The 23355-nt window shown below is 36.4% G+C and overlaps 1 protein-coding gene across 1 annotated transcript; it reads right to left on the bottom strand.

The window, feature by feature from the left end:
• Positions 1 to 14476: 14476 nt before the first annotated feature.
• On the bottom strand, positions 14477 to 22260 carry LOC133315044 (ATP synthase subunit O, mitochondrial). Its single transcript, XM_061516590.1, has 6 exons — positions 22048 to 22260; positions 21478 to 21528; positions 20956 to 21199; positions 15861 to 15973; positions 14886 to 14972; positions 14477 to 14756 (listed from the first exon to the last, which is right to left on the bottom strand). The coding sequence occupies exons 1-6, from the start codon at positions 22159 to 22161 to the stop codon at positions 14628 to 14630; spliced, it is 738 nt and encodes a 245-aa protein (XP_061372574.1). The 5' UTR covers positions 22162 to 22260; the 3' UTR covers positions 14477 to 14627.
• Positions 22261 to 23355: the final 1095 nt, after the last annotated feature.

The following is a 23355-nucleotide window of genomic DNA, read 5'->3' on the forward strand; positions in this document are numbered from 1 at the left end:
AAGTGAGCTTGGGGTGGAAGATCCTTGAGGACCCCTTGTCTTACTGAGATTTCTGTTAGAGATCTCACCCCACGTTTGGGGCGCTTATTTCAGGTTCAGGTAATGTTGGGGTTGAGACCTCAGGCGGCAGGAGGCCGGAGCTGAGTTAGTTAGTGCTGATATTATATGCTGACTTGTTGGATGCTGGATATGCATGCTGCTTTATGCTTTTAGCTTTTATTATGGTTTTGGATTATATGTAGAGACGTTGTTGATTTGGTGAGCATGGGGATTGTCCATGACACATAGTCTTGTTTATGTCTTATTTTATTTGGAGTTGTATTAATGTATTAGAATTATTGTCCGGACTACGAGTTGTAGATCCGTGATTTAGATACACACTTTATTTATATATTGAGGTATTTTCAGTTAGATGTCTTTGCAATTTACATACAGGCGATATTTTATGAAATTGATTAAGTAATCAACTTGGCTAAGTATAATGACGTCATAATCAGAAAAGAAAAAGAATATTCCGCAAATTTTTAATTAAGCACAGCTTAATATGATGTAATGTTAATATTTCGGGTATACACGGGGTGTTACACAATGCAGCAGATAATCATGTCATGTGTGTCAATTCTATTCTACTGGCCAGAGAAATGCAGGATTTATATACGCCAAATACCCACACATAATGCAAGACGCCACTTGCATCCACCCTGGATCACCGTCTTGTATGACGCCACATACTCAGGCTTACCGTCAAGATGGAACAACACATGCATATTAAAAGCCATTACACATAAAGCTCAACAGCATTTCAAATATTCAAAGCATGTAACACAATATGCATATAACCATACCCCCAGAGGACATGGTGGAACCACAACATGGCTAAACCGAGGACACGAAAGCTTACCTCTTAAGCAATCAATCCAAGTCAAGTCCACACAAGCTCAATTTCCAAACACAGCAGATCACAATCTGATTTAGGACCAGCAAGCATATCAATAAACATACTCTACAAGCATACAATTTAAAGACAACGCCTTTCCTTTACGTTTTACGTCTTAAGGCTTCTAACAAAGCCACAAGCCCTTAATCACATGATTCTAACTTAGTTAAGTATTTACAGAAGTTCAACTCCGTCAAAATAGGGTCCACAAACCCATAGCTCAGTTCTGTATGAACAGTACCTTACTGTTCCTCGAAATCCCAGAATATCCGGATATTTGTCGGGGACATATCCGGATATCCAATATCCGGATATCTCTATGCCCATATCCGGATATCAATATCCAGATATCCAGATCCCCATATCCGGATACCATATCCGGATATCAATATCCGGATACACATATCCGGATATTTCGCGACGGACAGCAGCTTCTGCATTCACGAAGATATCCCTCCAAGGTACCATTTTTAACACTTTAAAACGTCAAAGCATGCATTTTAAATCTATTTTAGGTCCACATACTAGTTGGTTACTTGTTTAACCCATTAACATGCAAAGACATCACCTTTAAACCATTAAAACTCATGATCAAGGTTAGGTAACTCACCAAAGCTTCAAACTCAGAAATGGGAGGCTCTTGGAGCTCACAACCAACTCCCAAGGTTCTGACTATACACAGAGCACGAAATGACACCTCCAAGGTTGGTTCTTTCTCACCAAAGGTCACCACTTGGACCTCAAAATGCCTTGACCAAGGCTCACAACACTCAAACTTCAAACTCAGCCCTTGACCCAATCACACAGAGGCCAAAGACAGTAAAAGGAACACTCTTCCACCCTCACAAGGATCACACAAACAATGCACAAGTGTTTAGATGAAGGAACTAGCATCAAAGGTGATTACTTTGGCTCCAAAGAGGTGAAGGAAGGCACAAGCACCAAGCACCAGCTGACCAGCCCCTCAAGAGTCACGTAGGATAGTGTATGGCCTAGGTTTAGTATCCAACTATTGTATTTATAGTCACTTAACCATTAAACACACAGTATTAACTTTAATTGCTACGCTTAGCATTTTAATCCCAAACTTTGGATTCTTAACCTACTCAATTTTACAAGAATTATCATATTTTTATTTTATTTTTTGGAGCACCTTTCCGGTACGCGCTTTTCATAGCCAGTATCAGTTTCTGGCACCAGTTCTCATTATTTTAACTTGAAACTCGTTTTACAAGTCCTATATATTATTCTAGTAATTATCATGTACTTTTTATAATTTTCCGGTACGCATTTATACCGACTAGCAGAATCGGTATCTGCACTTTTCGTCAGAAAAACGACTTTCAGCATTATTACTCACTTACTATAATTATTAGAGCCTCAAAATAATTATTAGGGTCAATTATGGAATTATCTCATTAAACTCATAATTAACTGATTAATTTCCTTAATTAACGGTGCGGGTTCTTACACGGAGCAGACTCGGGTTCCTTAATCTGTTCTTGTGGGCTTCGAACATCTTCAAGTTCAATTTTACTCCCACTAGTTCCTTGAGAAAGAAGATCCTTCTCTAAGAACTCAGCATTCTTGGACACAAATGCTTTGTGATCATCAAGTGAGTAAAAGTAGTATCCCTTAGTGCATTTGGGATACCCCACAAATAGACATTTAGTACTCTTAGCACTAAGCTTGTCTGATGTCACGCTTTAACATATGTCAGAGATCTCCAAACCTTGAGGTAGCTCGAGTTTGGTCTCCTACCAGTCCATATCTCATATGGAGTGGTCTGAACAGATTTAGAAGGTACCATATTCAGAAAGTATGTTGCAGTGCTTAAGGCATACCCCCAAAATGATTTTGGGAGTTCTGTCTTACTCATCATGGACCTAACTATATCCAATAAGGTTTGGTTCCTCCTTTCGCATACACCATTCTGGTGTGGCATGTAAGACACAGTAAGCTGTGAGAAAATCCCATTCTCCTTTAGATAATCTTGAAACTCGTTGCTCAGATATTCGCCACCACGATCTGATCGTAATGTCTTAATCATCTTGCATCATTCTTTCTCTACTTCACTCCTATACTCCTTGAACTTTTCAAAGGCCTCAGATTTATGTATCATCAGGTATACATACCCAAATCTTGACTTATCATCCGTAAAGGTAATAAAGTAAGAATATCCACCTCTATCCTCGACAGACATTGGACTACATACATAGAGTGAATGGGTCCTAACAACTCACTAGCCCTATGACTCTCAAGCCTTTTTGGCTTGGTCCGAGTCATTTTCTCAGCTAGACAAGACTCACAAGGTCCATAGGATTCTAAATCCATGGAATCTAGGTATACATTTGCATGTAGCCTAGACAGTCTTGTTTCGTTTATGTGTCCTAGTCTATAATGCCAAAGATAAGATTGATTATCTCTCCTAAGTCGTTTACATTCACATTGAGGACTTTATTTTCCATTTCTAGAACATATAAGCCATTTTCCAAAGAAGTAGTAGCAAAAACAATATCATTCATAATAATAGAAAAATTCACCGCTCTTAATAGTAAATATAAAACCATCTCGTTCTAAACTAGAAATAGAAATAATGTTTCTAGAAATGTTAGGAACATAAAGACAATTCTTCAAACTCAACATAAGGCCTCGTAGGCAAAACAAGGTCAACATCTCCAATAGACAATGCAGCAACTCTTGCTTCTTTTCCAACTCAAAGATCCACCTTGTTCTTGTCAAGCTTCCTCGGATTCCTAAGCACCTGCAACATATTGCAGATGTGAGAACCATAACAGGTATCCAACACCCATGAAGCTGGGTTAGCACTAGAAAAATTAACCTCAATCATGTAAATACCTGAGGTAGAAGCATCACCATGCTTCTTTTCCATTACACCCTTGATTTAGTCAGGACAGTTCATCTTCCAATGGTCTTTCTTGCCACAAAGGAAGCACTCAGCGTCATTTTTGTCCTTACCCTTACCTTTGGCCTTGTTTGTCTTCTTATTAGACTTTCCTTTGGGCTTGAAAGGATTGGGCTTCGCAAGCTCTTTCCTTTTACCTATATTCTTGGTCTTGGAAGACCCACCAATAAGAGGAGCTTGTGTCTTATCCTTTTTGCTAGACACCTCAGTAGTAGTTAACATGCTTAACAACTCAGGCAGTGTAACATTCCTCGAATGCATGTTAATAGTTCATAATGAACCCACTGGGTATGGCGTTACTTTACCTGTAACACCCTCTCTTGTAGGACTCCAAGAAAGTTGTTTGCTAAGCGGAATTAGAGTTCTTTAATAGTATTTTAGAGACTGAAAAAAATATCACTTTTACATTGCCAATTAAAACTAAAGAGGGGATCTGGTTAATTACAAAAATCAGAGTACGCAAAATTTCTTAAACTTACTAAAAATATAAATTTCCTGATAGACCTTGTTGTCTTTAAAAATTCGTATAAAATCCAGTTCAACGATTCAAAAAAAATATTCTTTGTAATCTGGAAACTAGACATCTGGGGCTTCACGTTCATATTAAATAATAGTGATTTGGAGTTTGTTCGCCTCTCGAAACATAACTCGCAAAATAAGAGATAAAACAATGAAACACAAACGTCCTGGATAGTAAAATTCATAATAAATCGACCTATCAGAATTTCTTTGCAAGGTTTATATATAATGAAACTAGACATCTGGGGCTACGCGTGCATATAAATTATAAGAAAATATAAGGTCCGTAGCCCCAGTACGACAACTTACAAAGTGCTCGCAAAGACTTTTCAAAACTCAGCATTTAGATAACATGTCAAAATCCTTTTCGCAAACGTTTCAACATCTGTTTCCAAAATACTTGCTGGTCATAAATTCGTAATGCAATAATAAAATCATAGTTCACAGTAATAAAATCTTCTCAATTTCATACAGTCATCCATAAAATATCACATCAATAGCAGCATGCCCAAAACAGTAGAAGCCAACAGCAAATATCCAAGTCCTCAAAAGCTTTTACGTCCTCCTGCCATTTTGTAAAAATAGCAGCCCTAAAGGGGTGAGAAAAATCCCATTAGTGTGGCAACAAAACCAATAATGCAACAGTATTAAACTAGGCACAAAATTATAAACAGTCGCTTCAAACATGAAATCCTTTTCATCATATAACATTTTCATCATATATCATATTGCGTATATAACGCCTTCATCACACTCATAGCACCGTCGTGCGCGTGCATACACAGTGGGAATTCCATGCAACGGCACCCTCATTTATTGAATCCCACTGTGACCTATGCGGACGGATGCCAAGTGTCCCATACCCTAGTACCGAGGGATGCTTATATGATGTGTGCTCAATCACATGGTCCTATAGATATAACTATTCTAAGACTCAAGACTAACATGAATTTGGTAGATGCATGCCATGCTATGCTGTCACACACAAATAGAAAGACAAGTGTGGTATGATGTACGGTGCATGCATATATCATCATTTCATAACATATACTTCATGTACATTGGATGCCATACTGCCAAGCCATTCTTTCTTTTCATAATAGAATTTCCATAATCATAACATTTTCATAGGCAGAATAATTTCATCATTTATGGCAGAATAATCATAAGGCACATGTGAGCAACAATTCACAATTCATACACTAGTCAATAGTCACATCAGGTAATACCGCCTAACACATACTTGCGTGTCAAAGTAATAGTCAATCAACACCAAAAATTCAGCCCACACAATAAGGGTTACGTGCACCTAAGCAAGCAAAGCCAAAAATAGAATTTCAAACTCTGATTCTTATAATTTACAATTAATATCAATGCTCCTTAACTCTTGTATTTTAACCGATTTCAGAATTCTTAACTAGCTTAATTTTCTGACTTAAGTTGAATACACCAATTTGTTAACAACATCAAAAATCCAAACTCCCTCATGCATCCTGATTCGGTTTAGGTTGACATTAGGTGCTTGCCATTTAATTAATTACACAACCATTATCTACAAGGTCAAAGGTGCGCTCAAGAGGCATAAAGCATGCTGTTAAATTTATTTAATTCATATAAAGCTGATACTGAAATATATTCCTAACCCCTATTACATTCCGATTCGGTTTCTTAGGCTAAAAAGTGCTCATGATATATATATTTTTCGTTACATAATCATTCCTACTAAACCATGGGTGCGCTAGGGGAACCTATAAGCAGGCTGTACTATTAATTTCCTCAAAGCAAAGCTAAGCACATAACTTATTTTAACAGAACAGTTCAACACTTTTATAAGGGTTATCACCCAAACTCTCACTCGATTTTCACCCTTGCGCAAGGTGCAACAAAAATCTAATTTTCATAATCTCCTTCCCAAGACTTAGGGGCGATATAGGGCCTTTTAGCATGTTGTTCGTTTAAGCTTAATACATGCAGAACTTTAATTACTTTGGTTAATCAAAGAGCAGCCCAACAATAAAAAAAACTATTTCCAAGCTCACAAGGTTTTAGTTTGTCTTTCATCCATTAAATCCTAAGACTGTACAAGAGAACCGAATTACAAGAAGAGAAAAGACCAGCATCCAAAATTCTCCTAACATGCAAGGGAAGGACCGAACATGAAAGAGCAAAGGAGGATTACATGCTTTGACTTACGTCTATTTGTAGGGCGCCCAAGGTGTACAACTCGGCTGGAGGAAACAGTGACTCAAGGATTTTCAAACTCCCTCCTTTCTGCCCTTCAAGATACGGTTTTTGGGCTGCAAGCCTGGAAGGAAACCAAATCAACTCCAAATCGGTTGCATGCAGAAAGGGAGGTCAATCTGGACTGATTCAGATTATGTTGAATAAGGAGGAAAAGAAAATGCTTTACCTCCTTGAGAGGGTCCTCGACCGAATCCAGGAGAACAACAAGACTGTGAGCAGAATTTGGATTTCAATCTCCTTGAGATTTGCTTACTGCCGAACTGCAAGGAAGGAGAATAGTGACGGAGATGAGAGTCTTGTCTCTTGGGTTCACGGTGGTGGAAGGTAAGTGGGCTGGTTGGGTTTTTCTGGAATAAACAGCACAAAACCAGGTTTGTTGTGTTATAGTGTTGTGCAAGGTGGGGAAGAGAAAGTAGTGCACCAATCTATGTTTCAATTTCAAGGATCCAGCCTCGGTTTGTATGGTCTCCTAGGCGTACAAGTGAAGAAGGGATAAATGTGAGGCTGAGTATTAATCTGTACCAGAACCAACGAAGAAGATCAAGTTTACATTTCCACCCATTAAGCGTGTAGGGGAAGTGAGGAGATGGTATGTGTACTTGCATTCTGATCCCCTAAGACCCAGCAAGAAAATCAGGCGATTTGACACCTACCTAGTGTAACACCCTGTGTATACTCGAAATATTAACATTACATCATATTAAGCGGTGCTTAATTAAAAATGCAGAATATTCTTTTTCTTTTCAATTATGACGTCATTATCAATTACCAACTTGATTACTTAATCAATTTCATAAAATAACGCTTGTATATAAATTGCAATAAGACATCTACTGAAATACCTCAATATATAAATAAAGTGTGTATCTAAATCACGGCATTACATCACATAATCCGGACAATATCCTGATACATTATTACAACTCCAAAAGACTCAAGACATAAACAAGACATAACAATACTATGTGTCATGGACAATCCCCATGCTCACCAAATAAACATAGTCAACAACCAGTCTCAACATAAAACTCCATAAACATAACTGAAGCTATAAGCATATAAACAGCATGCAAATCCAGCATCCAATCATGGCAGCATAATATAACAGCAATCTAACTCAGCTCCGGCCTCCTGCCGTCTGAGGTCTCAACATTACCTGACCCTGAAATAAGCATTCCCCAAACGTGGGGTGAGATCTCTAAACAAGAAATATCAGTAAGACAAGGGGTCCTCAAGGATCTTCCACCTCAAGCTCACTTACATGTGCAATATAAGTTCTAAAAGCATTTACATCATTATCAATTCCAAAACTATGTAGTGCAATAGATATATATGGCATGTGTGTTTATCACTATCTACTGGTCAGAGAAATGTAGGAATACGTCTATTCCCTACATGTAGTACAAGGAACACCGCTTGCACCTCACCCACAGTCTCACCCTCTTGTATGTTCCACATACTCAGGCTTACCGTATAGGTGAAACACCTCCATGCATATCAACAAGGCACTAACATACAATAGCTCAACAACATTTCCAAAACATCAAAAGCATGTAACACAGCATGCATATACCATATCCCCATGGGACATGGTGGAACCACAACATGGCTAAACCGAGGACACGAAAGCTTACCTCTAAGCTAGCTATCCAATGCCACAAGCTCAAAGTCCAATCACAGTAGATCACAATCTGATATGGACCAAACATAAATCAATAAACATGTACCACATGCACACAAATTAAAGACAACGCCTTTTCATTAAGTTTTCAAGTCTTAAAGCTTCTAACAAAGCCACAAGCCCTCAATCCCATGATTCTGGCTTAGTCCATTAAATACAGAAGTTCAACTTCATCAAACTAGGGTCCACAAACCCCCAATAGCCTACTGTACACACAACACAGCTACTGTTCTGCGAAATCCCAGAATATCCGGATATTCCTCGGGACCATATCCGGATATCTCACTGTCCATATCCGGATATGCAATATTCGAATATACAGATTCACATATCCGGATACCCAGTATCAGGATATCCCAAAACCACATATCCGGATATCCAATATCCGGATATCTGTTCGACAAATATCCGGATATTTCACGACAGAATGCAGTTTCTGCATTTTCGTGAAGATATCCCTTAAAGGTTCCCTTTTTACCGATTTTTAACACCTACTCATGCATTTCTAGGCGTGTTCAACATTACCCAACAACAAGTTATCATCATTTAGTCATTAGATGCATCAAGGTACCATTTTTAAGCCTTAAAACTCAAGTTAAAGGTTGGTACAATATACCAAGGCTCAAAACTCAGAATGGAGATGCTCTTGGAGCTCAACACAGCCCTTCAAGTCTGACTCAAGGAAGATGCACGAAAATGAACAAGAAAGTAGGTCTTTCACTCAACAAGAAGGCATCTTGGAGCATCAAAATGCCAACAAAAGGTCACACCCCTCAAGAACAGAAAAACACAGCTCCCTCACACCTCTCACAACAGCTGGACACTCACCAAAAGGCTCTCCTTTCACTCAACAAAGATGCTCTCAAGTGTTTACAAGAAGAAAAGAGAAGGATCAATGCTCAAAGGTCCCAACTTGGCTCAAGAGAAGGTGAAGGAGACCAATGGAACAGTGCTCAAGCAGCTGGTCAGCCTCTTCTCACGCAGGAATTCTGGTATCTAGGGCAATGTGCCATTAGTAAGTGTATATATAGGCCACATAATCATTAACACACAGTATTAACTTTAATTGCTACGCTTAGCATTTTAATCCCAAACTTTGGATTATGAAACTACATAATTTTCTAAGAATTAACATATTTTTATTATATTTTTCTGAGCACCTTTCTGGTACGCGCTTTTCATAGCCAGTACCGGTTTCTAGCACCAGTTCTCATTATTTGGACTTGAAACTCGTTTTACAAGTCCTACATATTATTCTAGTAATTATTATGCACTTACTTTAATATTCCGGGATACTTTTTTGGTACGCATTTATACCGACTAGCAGAACCGGTATCTGCACTTTTCTTCCGAAAAGCGACTTTCAGCATTCTTAATCACTTACCATAATTATTAAAGCCTCTTAATAATTATTAGGGTCAATTATGGAATCATTTCCTAATTTTGCATAATTAATTAATTAAATACCTTAATTAACGGTGCGGGTTGTTACACCTAGCGTGTAATGAGAAGGGATAAGGGAGTGGGTGATTTTCGGCCAATAAGGTTTCATGCAAGCTGACTTCTCTATCCTAATTGGTTGAATGCTTAATAAAGCTGACTTGGGTTTGTCCAATGTAACAAGCAAATCAGAATTATTTTCTCTATGTTATGCGCATGAAGGGAAATGTAAGGGTAAAATGAGATTTGGGCTACTTGATTTCCATTATGGCCCGTGGGCCGAGTCCATTAATACCCATTGGTTTCCTAAAATTAATTTTCTAAGGGCTCATTTATCTCACTTCATATAGTAATAGTTATTATATATTTTATATCCACTAGATAGCAACTAAGATTTTCTTTACCTATTCTGTACCTAAAATTAATCCCATCCTCTCAACTAGAATTTTAATTTCTTAAAACACATACTCACACCTAATTATATTTAACATAATTTTTCATGGCTTGAATTAAGTCCACCCTATATATACATATATATATATATATATATATATATATATATATATATTTATATTTCAAGTTCAAAGCAAACGTCCATGTTCCTAACTAAATTATACACTTCTTAAATTCGCGGGATGTTACATTACCAATGAGTTAAAGAGGCTACATTTGATTCAATTCCTGATGAGTTGTCCCGTAATAAACCCAATTGTTGGAAGGATGAAGTGATGATAAAATGAAATCATTAATTAATTCTGCATCCATTATGAAGTCTAGACCCTCTAGCTTCTCAATGAGCGTTATCATCTTCAGGACAGTTCCTCTTCCATAGGCGAAACAGGTAAAACAACATCAAGGACATAAGCAACTTTTTTGGCCCGCAGAACAATTCTGACATTCCGACACCAGTCCATAAAATTGGGACCAGTCAACTTGTTCGTTTTAAGAATAGTACGCAGAGACAAATGATTCGACATATTAAGCTGAAAGGATGTAAAGATTAATACTGTTATAAATTAGACCATGTTATTAAAGACTTCAAATAAATGGCCCCTCCCATTATTTTATCTAAGTCAATGACCCTTATCCTTAATGACCTAGGGTTATTCTTCTTAAGAATTTCCTTAATGGGTTAAGAGAATGACCGTTTCGTTTAATCCCCGTCTGAGACCGCAAGATCAAATTAACCGATAGGTTGATCATTATCAACAGTATCTCATACCTTCTCTCATCAGGTTGATAACTCCTTGTCACTTAGTGGTGTATCTCATGCAACCAACTTGGCACTATTGCCCCAAGTACATAAGCTCGGCTGAGCCTGCAACTTATGCACCCGGTCAAGCACAAACCACCATCCTAAGTGTCTCTACACTTCAAGCATTCATCTTACCCAATGAAACAATGGGTCCCAACAGAGTTGTAGAGCACCACAACGTCGAACAGATTCAATTTGTACCGATGGTGGGAGGCAATCATACACTTAATAATTGTTCCTTTTATTTTTATTAGGGATTTACCTAGTCTCATCAAACGCGCATATTGTATTATCATGCTAGTCGTTGCCCTATTTCATACATCTACAACATACTATACTAAATGCTTTTGGACATGCATAATAGAAACATACATACGTGATTTTATGACATGCATATTAGTCGCTTTGACATACACGCATACATTCATAGACATAATTAATCAAATTTATTTTGGGATAGTCATAGTACTCATGCCATCTTCTCCCATCTTGCTCCTTAAGCCGCGACTCCTTTATGGACTACTCCATGCCTAAAACGCCACTAGCCTAATTTCTAATTACGTATTAATTCAAGAAACCCCAAGTTACATTTGGGGGGAGTAAGGTGAGAAAAGAATTTACACAAGAGTAAAAGAAAGACAAGGCATACAAGCCTTATTTACCAAAATTAAATTACAAAGATTAAAATTTAATTTTGGGTACCATGACCATCCCCTTCCTTTATTTGCACCTGAAAAGTTAGTAACCAAACAAGCTCAAAAATTTACAAAATATGTTTCTATGCTTTTACATGGACATATTAACATTTAACATATCTAAAAGTTTATAATTTTATACAAAGATCATATTTTTACTGAATAAAAAATTAAATATCAAATCTTTATTCGATCAAAATGTCAAATTTAATTAATCTGTTTCCTTAATTTTGGTCAATCAATCTAATTAATTGATTTCCTTTATTTTCTTCATCTTCATTAAATCTAATTTAATGACTACATTTAAATTCAAAATCTAAGATTAGAAGTTAAATTAAATTTTTATAAATTCAAATTTCAAATTCAAAATTCAAAATTAGAATTCAAATTATTTAAATTCAAATTTCAAAATTAGAATTCAAATTAATTTTATTAATTTAACATTTAAATTAATTTTTTTTTTTCGTAAATACATTTAAATTAATTAGGTTACATCAAGAATCAAGTCTGACTTGGCCCATGATGCCACCTACCCTATCTTGGCCCAATATGTGGGCTTCACCAACTTAGGCCCACTATCCCTTATTGAGCCAAAACCACATATGCTAGAATTCAAGACAACTTAAAGTGTTTGTGTGCGCCATCAGGCCCAACATAGCCACTGACATAAACAGGTTTAGGCTCAATCCATCTAATGATAACACAGAGCACTAGCAATACTTTATTGTCCTAGAGCTAGTTGAGTTCATCGAATGATCAACCTGTTATACCTATTTGGTTACCGTGTGAATTGTCCTTTCGTCTCAGTTATCCGTCTCATTGACCTAGGTCAAGAAAAACGTATCAACCCTTGCGGTCTAAGGTTAGCTTTTGCCGAAACAAGGAATCTTCATTTACGGACTCTAAAGAGTGGGCCATCTCATGACTCCTTTACTATGCATAGATTCTCGAGCCACGTAAATGTCATCCCGGTTTCACCGGTCTATGGATAACCTAATCTTTCACAGAGATTCATGAATTTCTTTAGCTTGTCACACTAAGCCTGAGTCCTTAGGGCATGCCCAAGAGTATATCTACGAGTCTCCATGTTTTAGGCAGACAAGGTATACAATCAAAGCAAGCCTTCCAGAGCACAGGTCTATATGACAACGTCAGGTCTAAGGAAAGACACACCCAAATAATAAGAGACATTACCTATTGATACTATCTGTGAGATTTCCTTGTAGTGTCTCTTTGTGGGTCAGTTCAATGCGAGCTATTCTCCAATAGGTCCACCCACGAGTCAGCTAAGACATCTCCATGTCTATAGCTCACGAGGACTCTACCTTGCATCTCCATGCAAGTAGCTGGGTCGTGCTAGTCTTACCCGAGATCACCACTGCCCATTATCGGTATCTCTAGACTAGGAACATATTTCTAGTAATGGACGTGTGGTGTCATTGAGCCCTCATGATCGTAATCCCTATCACAGATCCTCAATGTGACACTCGTTCCATTCCAAGAGCTTTATCCAATTACTTATATTCAATATTTGAGACATGCAATATGAAGCAAGATAAAGAATGCTTTTATTCATAAAATTTATTTATAGCAATAAATAAATACATGGACCCATTTGACTTTCAAATTGTTTCTAGGATACCTATGTACTAATACCTCCAACATTATACACATTAGCTTTTAGATTAAGAAGATGATGACTTTATATATCATATCTCCTGTGCTCTTCAGGATGAACATTAAATGCTTTAAAAATTTTACCAAAAATAAAAAAATAAAAAATGCTTTAAATTACAGAGTGCGTACATACTCTTTACAATAACTTCAATTACGTAGAACTAGACAATTATTTTATTAAAGCAACTCTATCTGTATACCGTGTTTAACTTTTGTATCTCTCAATTTGTTGCAGAAACATATCATCTAATCCATTTCTTCCAAAAGCACAAAAGCAAAAGCTATTTATATTCAAAAGGCGCCCCACGTTATCAGGTAAATAGTTGATTCGAATCCACAATTGTCTTCATTGTCATGCAATGATCTAGCTCCACCACTAAGTTGTCTGATCATGTGATAACACACCAAGCTTGCTTCGACCCCAGTACTATTGATATAAAACTTGTCCCAGAAATTTGACATATTTATCCACCACAATTTTAAAATACCAATTATGTTTTCTTTTCTTTTTTCTTTGAATACGACCAATTATGTTTTATGAGAACATAATATCAAACTGGTGGTGCCCACATGACCAAAAATAATCACAAATCCCAAACTATCCTCTGCGTTTTTTAATTTTATTCTCAATATATGCAATCCTATAAATAAAATGTTTGTCAGGACATTTTGGAGACACTCAATTAAGAGGGTGAAGGGGGGGAAACAAAAAGGACAATTGAGGTTTTTTAGGCAATTTTTAGGGTGGTAAACAATCATAGAAAGCGCACTTTAAACTCTGCTGCCAGGGATATGTTCAACGCTCAGGAATAGCAAAAATTGGCTGTTGATAAATAACCAGCCATCGAACGGCTACACCCAGCATCATTTTCCTTGTCTTGCATTAGGAAGCATCATTCACATCTACGTATCCAGATTATCAGAGAAGCAACTTAATACCAATGGGTGTAATATAATTTGAAATTTGCAATCCTTAGTACGAATAAATTAATACCAATGGACAACAGGAGCTAAGTGAGATCACAAAAGACCAAATCAAAAGTGAGATCACAAAAGACCAAATCAAAAATATAGTCAGATACATTCAAATGACAATGAAGCATAACAGGAAATTGTAAGAGGTATCTTTTTATTTGCAAAGTGATGGCATTCTATCCCATACAAATCCAGATCCACACAATTTATAATAAACAAGAATGTAATGCTTCTTTCGTTAAACCATGATGACACAATTATCAGGGGAAAATTGTTTTCTAGATGTTTCCAATATTAATGGGCTCTCGGAGGATCCTCTCCATTTGTTGTGCCCTAGTCTTAATGGACATATCAAAGACCTTCTGGCTAAATTCCACCACTAGACCACCAAGTATGCTTGGATCAATCTGAAAATCCAAAAAAGAAAACCCAATTTGACAAATTGAACTTAGATGGCATACACACACAAACAGATATATGTGCACGTGTGTGTAACAGAGTAAGGGAAAATAGAAGAAAATATATCACACTAATACCTTTTGTTCAAGATGAACCTTTGCCCCAGAACCTATCATTTCCTGAAGAGTCTCCTTCAGTGCCTTCTCCTCTTCAGGGGGAAGAGGCTGGTATAAAATTATAGAAAGTTAGGTAATTTTGATGAGATAAGATCATATCACATATCCAGTCAATCATTCAAAAGCCAATGCTAATATAATTCCCAAAACCACCAGTTTACACATTCAATCTTTCAAAGTTTGACATCAGTGTCAAGGATCCTGCCTTTATATATATATATATATATATATATAGGAGAGAGATCATTTGACTCTAGAGTAAGACTTATAAGTCTTACTCCCTATCCTAGCCGTTGATTTCCGTCCATCCAACGGTTATAGTTTATGAAGTTATATTAATTAATTAATTATTAATTATACTATAAATGACAACTGTTAATTTCCGTCCATCAACGGCTGAGATGAGGAGTAAGACTTAAAAGTCTTACTCTGGAGTCAAAAGAACCCTCCCCATATATATATATATATATATATAGAGAGAGAGAGAGAGAGAGAGCACATAAAAAGATGGTACTTGAAGAAAACATGATGGTTGCGGAATGAGAATGGTGGAGAGAGAAACGATGGTATCAAAAAGAATGTTTTGTTGAATTTAATTTTTGAATTACTTTTGTAAACCCAAAATCAAGTGATTTGTTTCAAAGAATTTAATTGAGATAAGAACTTTTTGAAGTATTTCAGAAAAATTATGCATATGGAATAGTGACTCTCCTAGTCTTTTATCAATAATAAAAGAAATGAAAATATGGTATTATGTGTACTTAAGTTAAAGCACATCACTATTAGAATATAGTATCTCTTAACATTCACAATATTGAATCCAATCATTGTATTGAAGAAATCATGGAACTGAATACCGCAATAGAAAGTACAAATATGTAATATGTTGCATTACATTTTAGAAATAAACTTAGCCATCAAAGAAGTACTACTTACAAAGACAGTGGTCACAATCGCTTTCACTTCTCCCTTGTATGCCATTGCCAACTCCCTAAACCTCTTAGCAATGGTGTCTATGTTTTTAAGCCTCCCATTCTCAGCAACGACAACTATAACAAACAAAATAATCAATGAATTATAGTATTAGAAAAACAATGTAGATCTAATTAGTTATAGATCAATGAAATTGTTAAGTGTTACAAAAGGGACAGCCAAGTAATTAGTAGTTTTTGAAAACAAGAATTAAACATCCTAATACCATTACACATCACCTTGATGACTAACATCATATTTTTATTAAATAATGTCATCATACTTTACAGGGGAAAAGAGTAAAGGAAAAAACCATAATAACCATATTTGTTAATTGTTATATGCAGCAGATCCTAATGCAAAGTAACGATCTTCAGATTAACGGATACTAATCCAGCATAATGTATAAAGCCCATGATTTCATTACAAGGAATATGCTAGATGGTAAGAAAAAATTTAAATTCACACAGTCAAAGTTAACCAGCATAGAAGCTCTAATTACAAGTAACTCGTACAGAAACAGTCTATTTTTTTCGTTCTGCTGGGCCTGAGATAATTAGTGATGGGCTTGATATAATTAGTTAGTTAGTTACGGAGTTATTCTAGAATATTCTCAAATAATAGGATATAAGGAGGGGAGTGTGGGAGTGTGAGGTATGCATGTATTCAGAATATTTGGAGTGGAATTTTGGGAAAGGATCTCTTGGGATCCTCTTTGGCCTAAATATATTGGCTTGAGAGTGAGTGAGGCCTTTTGGTGTCTATTTTCTGCATTGTAATTCCTGTTATTGTTAATTGTTTAATTCTGTAATTAGGATGAGGAGCCTTGTTGTTCTGTTTCGTTTACTGCCAATGATGTGTTACTGCCATTTTCTTATTATTTCTCAGTGTATTTGCTATTGAAATTATGGGTTCCATCAATTTGGTATCAGAGCACTACATTCCTGGGAGTGCTCTTTGATCCACAGATTTGAAAAACTAAAAAAAAATGAAATACAGATTTACAGTTGTTCCAAAATTCTGTGGAGGAGGAGGAGATCACGAAGTTGAAATGATGGAACCCCATAATTTCAATAGCAAATACACTGAGAAATAACAAGAAAATGGCAATAACACAACAATGACAATAAACGAAACAGAACAACAAGGCTCCTCATCCTAATTACAGACTTAAACAATTAACAATAACAGGAATTACAATGCATAAAATAGACACCAAAAGACCTCACTCACTCTCAAGCCAATATACCTAGGCCAAAGAGATCCCAAGAGATCCTTTCCCAAAATCTCACTCCAAATATTCTGAATACATGCCCTCTCACATTACCCATTCCTCCTCTATATATTCTACCCTCCAGGAATAATCTGGAATCATTACCTAACTAACTAACCTATACACCACACTCAGGCCCATCATATTTCAGGCCCATCACACTAATAGGCAAAAAAATTTATCAGACAATTTGCCTTTTATGACAAACAAATACTAATTATTCCTACAAGAAAACTTTAGCAATAATATAATTTTTGAACATAATTCAATAGATAACACATTCCTCAATTGACCACCTAATATTGAATCTACAAGATGTTGTCCAAAAACTTGAGCCTTGGTAACATATTCTTAATTCATATATTCCCAAACTATTTATATATATTATGCGATGTAAGCCTCTTTGGATCTTTGCTTTCTTTTTGTTTCTCTATTTTGAAGGATTCCTTATTCTTCCCCCAGTTCCATTTTTTTCTCTCTCTTATCCCCAATGGAATTATTTCTATTGTTTTACATAATTTTTTTCCTTCAAGCAAGATACAGGAAAAATATGTTTGCGTAGGTGCCCCCTCATGCACGCAAGCAATTTGTAGAAACTTATGTGAATTAATTATTATTCTAAACTCCAATGTGTTAATTTCTTGGGACTACTTATTTAAATTTCTTTTCTTTTCAGAATTCCTATATGTTTACCATTTAATGCTCATCAGATCAATACTAGTTTTACTTATGGGATGTTAACCACTGGAATGTTAACTGTTTTTCGGGATAACCTCGAGACACAGGCCTTAACTAAAATAGAAGAGCTATCTGTTTGGATCTTTAATCCACGAAGTTGGCATTGTACATGTGAATTCGCTTCTGACTTTAGAACATTAATCCTGAAAACAGCAAAAGATTTTTTCTCATAACCTCTTCACAATCACATATTATTGTACTTCATTTGCCTTTAATCTTTTTCAACTCTTCTACTTGAATTTTCTCTCTCGCTTTCATTTATTTGTCTGTATTTGGTCATGTTATGTGAGTGTGACCTAAAATCATTGGAGCCAATTCTGCTCTTGTGTTTGTTATATTTGTATTCATTCTCAATGTTATTACACCACCTACCTCAGCATATTGTCAAGAAGTCACATAGTTCAGTAGGTTCTATGTCTGTATCTTCAATTTACTGTCCTTGATTAGAGATTAATTTTAATGTATAGCTCCTCATCACCCAACTAGCTCCAATGTTTTGATGAAATTTATCCTCAACCTTACTACCCTCTGAATTCTTAAGTAAAATGTCTATAATTTTCATTTTCGACAACTTTTCTCATGATGATAATTAATTGTTGCTTCCAAGTCATCTGAAACATCTATTGGTCTGTTAGCAAGGAGCTCGGTTTTCCTTAAACAAGATCTCGAGTTAGGGTCACAGGTGTTGGGTTACCTTTGCCACCCTAAATAGGTCCAAGTGCCCATCTTGATTCAGACTAGTCAAGGCCCAAAGTGGCTTTTGGAGAGTGAGGGTTTTGAACCTGATGGGCCTGAGATAATTAGTGATGGGCTTGAGATAATTAGTTAGTTAGTTAGGGAGTTATTCTAGAATATTCTCAAATAATAAGATATAAGGAGGGGACTGTGGGAGTGTGGGAGTGTGAGGTATGCATGTATTCAGAATATTTGGAGTGGGATTTTGGGAAAGCATCTCTTGGGATCTCTTTAGCCTAGATATATTAGCTTGAGATTGAGTGAGGTCTTTTGGTGTCTATTTGCTGCATTGTAATTCCTGTTATTGTTAATTGTTTAAGTCTGTAATTAGGATGAAGAGCCTTGTTGTTCTGTTTCGTTGACTGCTATTGTTGTGTTACTGCCATTTTCTTGTTATTTCTCAGTGTATTTGCTATTGAAATTATGGGTTCCATCCTGGGATTGCGATTTGATCCAGATCTATAAAAAAAAAAAATGAGAAGAACTAGCAATGCTGAGTTCCAAGAAAAGCTATTAAAAATGGTGAAGGCTTGCGAAGTAGCACTCAAGGGGATGAAAACTTGGAGACTTGAATACGAGCAGAGGAAGTTCCAGAGCTTTAAAAAAATCGAAGAAGGAAAAAGAGAGATCGAAGTAGAGACAGAAGAAGAAGCAGATCGAAGCTCAGATGAAGATGGAAGCACAGTAGAAGAAATCAGCGAAGAAGAACAGCAACGAACAAAAGAAAATAAAAAAGAAAAAAGAAGAAGCTGAGGAAGATCTAAGACTGCCGAAGAAGAAGAGGGAGTTTGACGAAGGAGTGGAAGAAGCTGGAGAAGACAGAGAAAACAAAATCGAAGAAGAAGAATCAGAGAAAGACGAAGAGAAAGAAGCGGAAGAAGAAGACATCACCAAAGTCGAAAACGAAGAAGTTGCAGAAGGGGATGAAAATGATGCAGAAGAAGAAACAAAAATCAAAGAAAAAGAAGAAAATAAAGAAGGAGACGAAGGAGAACATGAGGAAAAAAAAAGGAAAAAGAGCGACCATGTGTGTTAAGCTGCGTTTCCAGAATGTCTGGTATGGGTATGGCATTTAGGGACGAAGAGAGGAAGAAGATTAGGTGTTGGGTCAGGTTATCAAGTAGGCAGAGCAAAATCGGGTCGACCCATGGAGAAGGTAGTTACTGTGCGAGGCCCAATAAACTTCAAGAGGCACCAAATGGGCTTTCTAATACCAGCCAACAAAATAATGGCCAAAATATATCAGTGGGCCAAAATTATGGGCCTGGGGCGAATAGCAACCTTCAAACAAAAAGGTCCACGGTTGCACCCAGCGAAGGAAAGAGGAGTTGCAATCCCAACGCTAACAGTGGAGTGCGTTTCAATAAGTTGTCGTTGGAAGAGCTTAGAGTCAGGCAGCTGCACCGCATCTGCTTCAAGGGCAATGCTTCCTTCTTTCCAGACGTGTGCAAGACCCAGTATTTCAGCGCTATTTTATTCAAGATTGGGGTGCACCAGAAAAAAGGGGGAAGATTTTGGACGGTGAGGCAGTGGGAGACGAAGGCAACCAGAAATTACACATCCTCATTATTGCGGGTCTTACTTCTAACTGTTCCTCGAACTTAAGGGGTGAGGTTCATGGAACGAAAACAGATCTGAAACTGCCAATGTGGTCACGGAGCTTTAAACAATGGGACCCAGGTGGAAGTTCTTTTATATCACTTATCCTCCTTCCTTCACCTTGAGGACAAGGTGAATTTTGGAAGGGGAGTATTGATGGGCCTGAGTGTGGTGTATAGGTTAGTTAGTTAGGTAATGATTCCAGATTATTCCAGGAGGGTAGAATATATAGAGGAGGAATGGGTAATGTGAGAGGGCATGTATTCAGAATATTTGGAGTGGGATTTTGGGAAAGGATCTCTTGGGATCTCTTTGACCTAGGTATATTGGCTTGAGAGTGAGTGAGGTCTTTAGGTGTCTATTTTCTGCATTGTAATTCCTGTTATTGTTAATTGTTTAAGTCTGTAATTAGGATGAAGAGCCTTGTTGTTCTGTTTCGTTTACTGCCATTGCTGTGTTACTGCCATTTTCTTGTTATTTCTCAGTGTATTTGCTATTGAAATTATGGGTTCCATCATAGTGTCACTTAGATATTCAGAGGGGAAGCAGAAGGCCAGAAGCCAACATCATTGACATGAAATAAATGTAATAGTTTCTCCGACTCAAGCTGTTAAAACCACAAAGTTTAAAATACCTCAAAATTTCTTTTAGCAATATAAACGTAACAATAACTTTGTAAAAATCATAATATAATAGGAAGATTATCATACTTACCAAGGAAGTTCTTTGTAACATCTGAAAACTTAGCTTCAGCACAAATCTCCTGGATGACCTTAACTCTAACATCCTTTTTCACAGACAAGTCCTTTATAAAATGTGAAATAACATTACTATTCTTTACCACCTCAACAAATGTGAGAATCTCAGACTCAACCTTTTCCACAGCATTAGTTTTCACTGCTGCAATATACAAAGCAGAGGCATAGTTTCCTGAACCTCCAAACATGGCCACAGGGACCTAAAAAATCAATGAAGCAACAAGAAAATGGGAAAAACAGATCAAACCATCAATAAGGACAAACAAAGTGGAAGAAAAAAACAATTTTTTTTTGGTAACAAAAACATTTTACTAATATTCATTCAGTCCAAAATAAAATACGATATATGATGAAAAAAAAATATAAGCATTCCACTTAAATAACTACTCAACCGATTTGAATTTATTCCTTGCAGTTTATCTCAGTTAACTGTACACTCTTTCTTCTTATATTCTATTTTCTTCTTCTATTCGATTACCTTAACTTTGTCTTCCTTTTGCCCCGGGACGTTGGCATAATTTCTGGAGACCTGCACAAGCAAAGATGAGATGGGAACAAGTTATTCACAAAAAATAAAAATTAAAAAGAAAATGCAGCCAAAATGCTGAAACATGATGCAGTAAACTGACTCCAGAGTAAATCAGTCATCCCTGAACCTTAGAGCATACAACACTGTAAGTTGTCAAAAGGCACGAGAATGCAGGTTCTTATACTTCAAAGAATCAAAGAAAAGGCGCAACGCAATAACAAACAACAAAAATGGGAGATTTTTTTTTTTTAATAAAAGGGTAATCAGCTTATATGCATAAAAGGGGTTATCTATCACACACCAACCCATAAAAATGGGGGCGGGGGGCGAGGATTTCAAAAAAAAAAAAAAAATCAAGGTCTAACACGTTTGATCACTTGGAAAAAAATCGAAGTTAAAAAAATGTCAATTTCGAAACACTAACAATCTATGGTATTCTTGAACATTGGTTTAGTGCATCAAACTGAAATCAGAGGAACAAAGAGAGTGTTGAGAAAAAGATTTAGATCGGTTTTTCACCAGGGGAATGGCAGGGGCAACGAGGGAGCGTTGGATAGTGGATCTCTGGGAAGTAAGAAACCCTAATTTGTTGAAGAGAGAGATCCCCGATCTGACTCGGCCAAACAGCGCCATCACAGCGAGCGATTCGAAACCCTAATATTCTGAAGATTCTGCGTTTTCTGAGACAAACCCAAAGTGCGAAAACCCAAAGTGATGCTCTGAATAAGGCTGAAGCTGTAGCTGAACGAGTAAATTTGAACACGTGCAGGGCGACTCAATATTTTACCATTTCTATTTTTTATTTTCTTCTGGGAGTAGGATATTGGAATAATCAATTACTGATTCCTATCAATTAATTTCACCATTAAATCAATTATGTTGATCCCACAGTTATATTTATTTTCATCTTTGTATGGTTATGATTCTCCGTATTTAATGTAAAAGCATTAAGTATGAAAAATCATAACCATACAAAGGTAAAAATAAATATAAAACATTAAATATGGGGAATCATAATTATACAAAGATGAAAATAAATATAATCGTTGGATCAACATAATCGATCTAACGGTGAAATTGATTAGTAGTAATATTGATAGTAACACCAATTGGTTGTTACAATATTCTTCTCCTTTCTTTTATTATATATTTTTTTAGATTGTCGACCTTTGATGGGAATTTGCTTTAAATTTTTTGGATTGTTGGAGAAATTATTATTGGCGGGAAAATATGATTGGAAAGTGAGTTTTCCATGAATATTAATAAAAAATTATTTAGTGGATCAAAATATTACTGAAAATGTTGGGTCAATTTTTTTGATAATATATATTTGATTGATTGTAAAATATTACTGGGAATATGGAGTGATTTTACAAAATTAACCCCACCGATTTATCAAAGACCAACCATCACCATCCCACATTCCAGCCACCATTTTTCTTCCCACCGACATCCACCTCCCTCATTTGCCTTCCCATGTTTGCTATTGTTTCCTGGATGTACTTTTCCATTTCTTGTCCTCAAAGTCTTCCTTTCTTCTTTCCACTTCTCAAACAAAACTTAACCACACCACTGAGGAGGAAACTAACCTTGTTCATCAATGGCGGATTCCGGTACTTACACCAAACCCCATTTACCATTTTTTGAGTTCAGCTCACGGATACAACCTATAACACCTCACATATTTAAAATACATAATAATAGTTAAATTGTGGGTTAGAGGATATGTTTAATGAAAACTCTAAATTTTGGGTCAAAATATACATGAAGGGTAAAACGGTAAATTGACATATAAGTAACCTTGAATTGTAAAATGATAAAATTTGA

The sequence above is a fragment of the Gastrolobium bilobum genome, unplaced genomic scaffold (assembly GCF_033153095.1).
Source record: "Gastrolobium bilobum isolate Gb01-03AN ecotype WA unplaced genomic scaffold, APGP_CSIRO_Gbil_v1 utg9008, whole genome shotgun sequence".
Classification (NCBI taxonomy): Eukaryota; Viridiplantae; Streptophyta; class Magnoliopsida; order Fabales; family Fabaceae; genus Gastrolobium; species Gastrolobium bilobum.

What these genes read in the sequence shown, in the direction of transcription:
- LOC133315044 (XM_061516590.1), bottom strand. Translation starts at nt 22,161, where the DNA reads ATGGCGCTGTTTGGCCGAGTCAGATCGGGGATCTCTCTCTTCAACAAA. An exon ending in TGTTACAAAGAACTTCCTTG is followed by an intron (nt 15,974 to 20,955) that starts GTAAGTATGATA and finishes TGTTTGTTATAG; the next exon opens with TTGTCGTTGCTGAGAATGGG. An exon ending in AGGTTCATCTTGAACAAAAG is followed by an intron (nt 14,757 to 14,885) that starts GTATTAGTGTGA and finishes TTGGATTTTCAG; the next exon opens with ATTGATCCAAGCATACTTGG.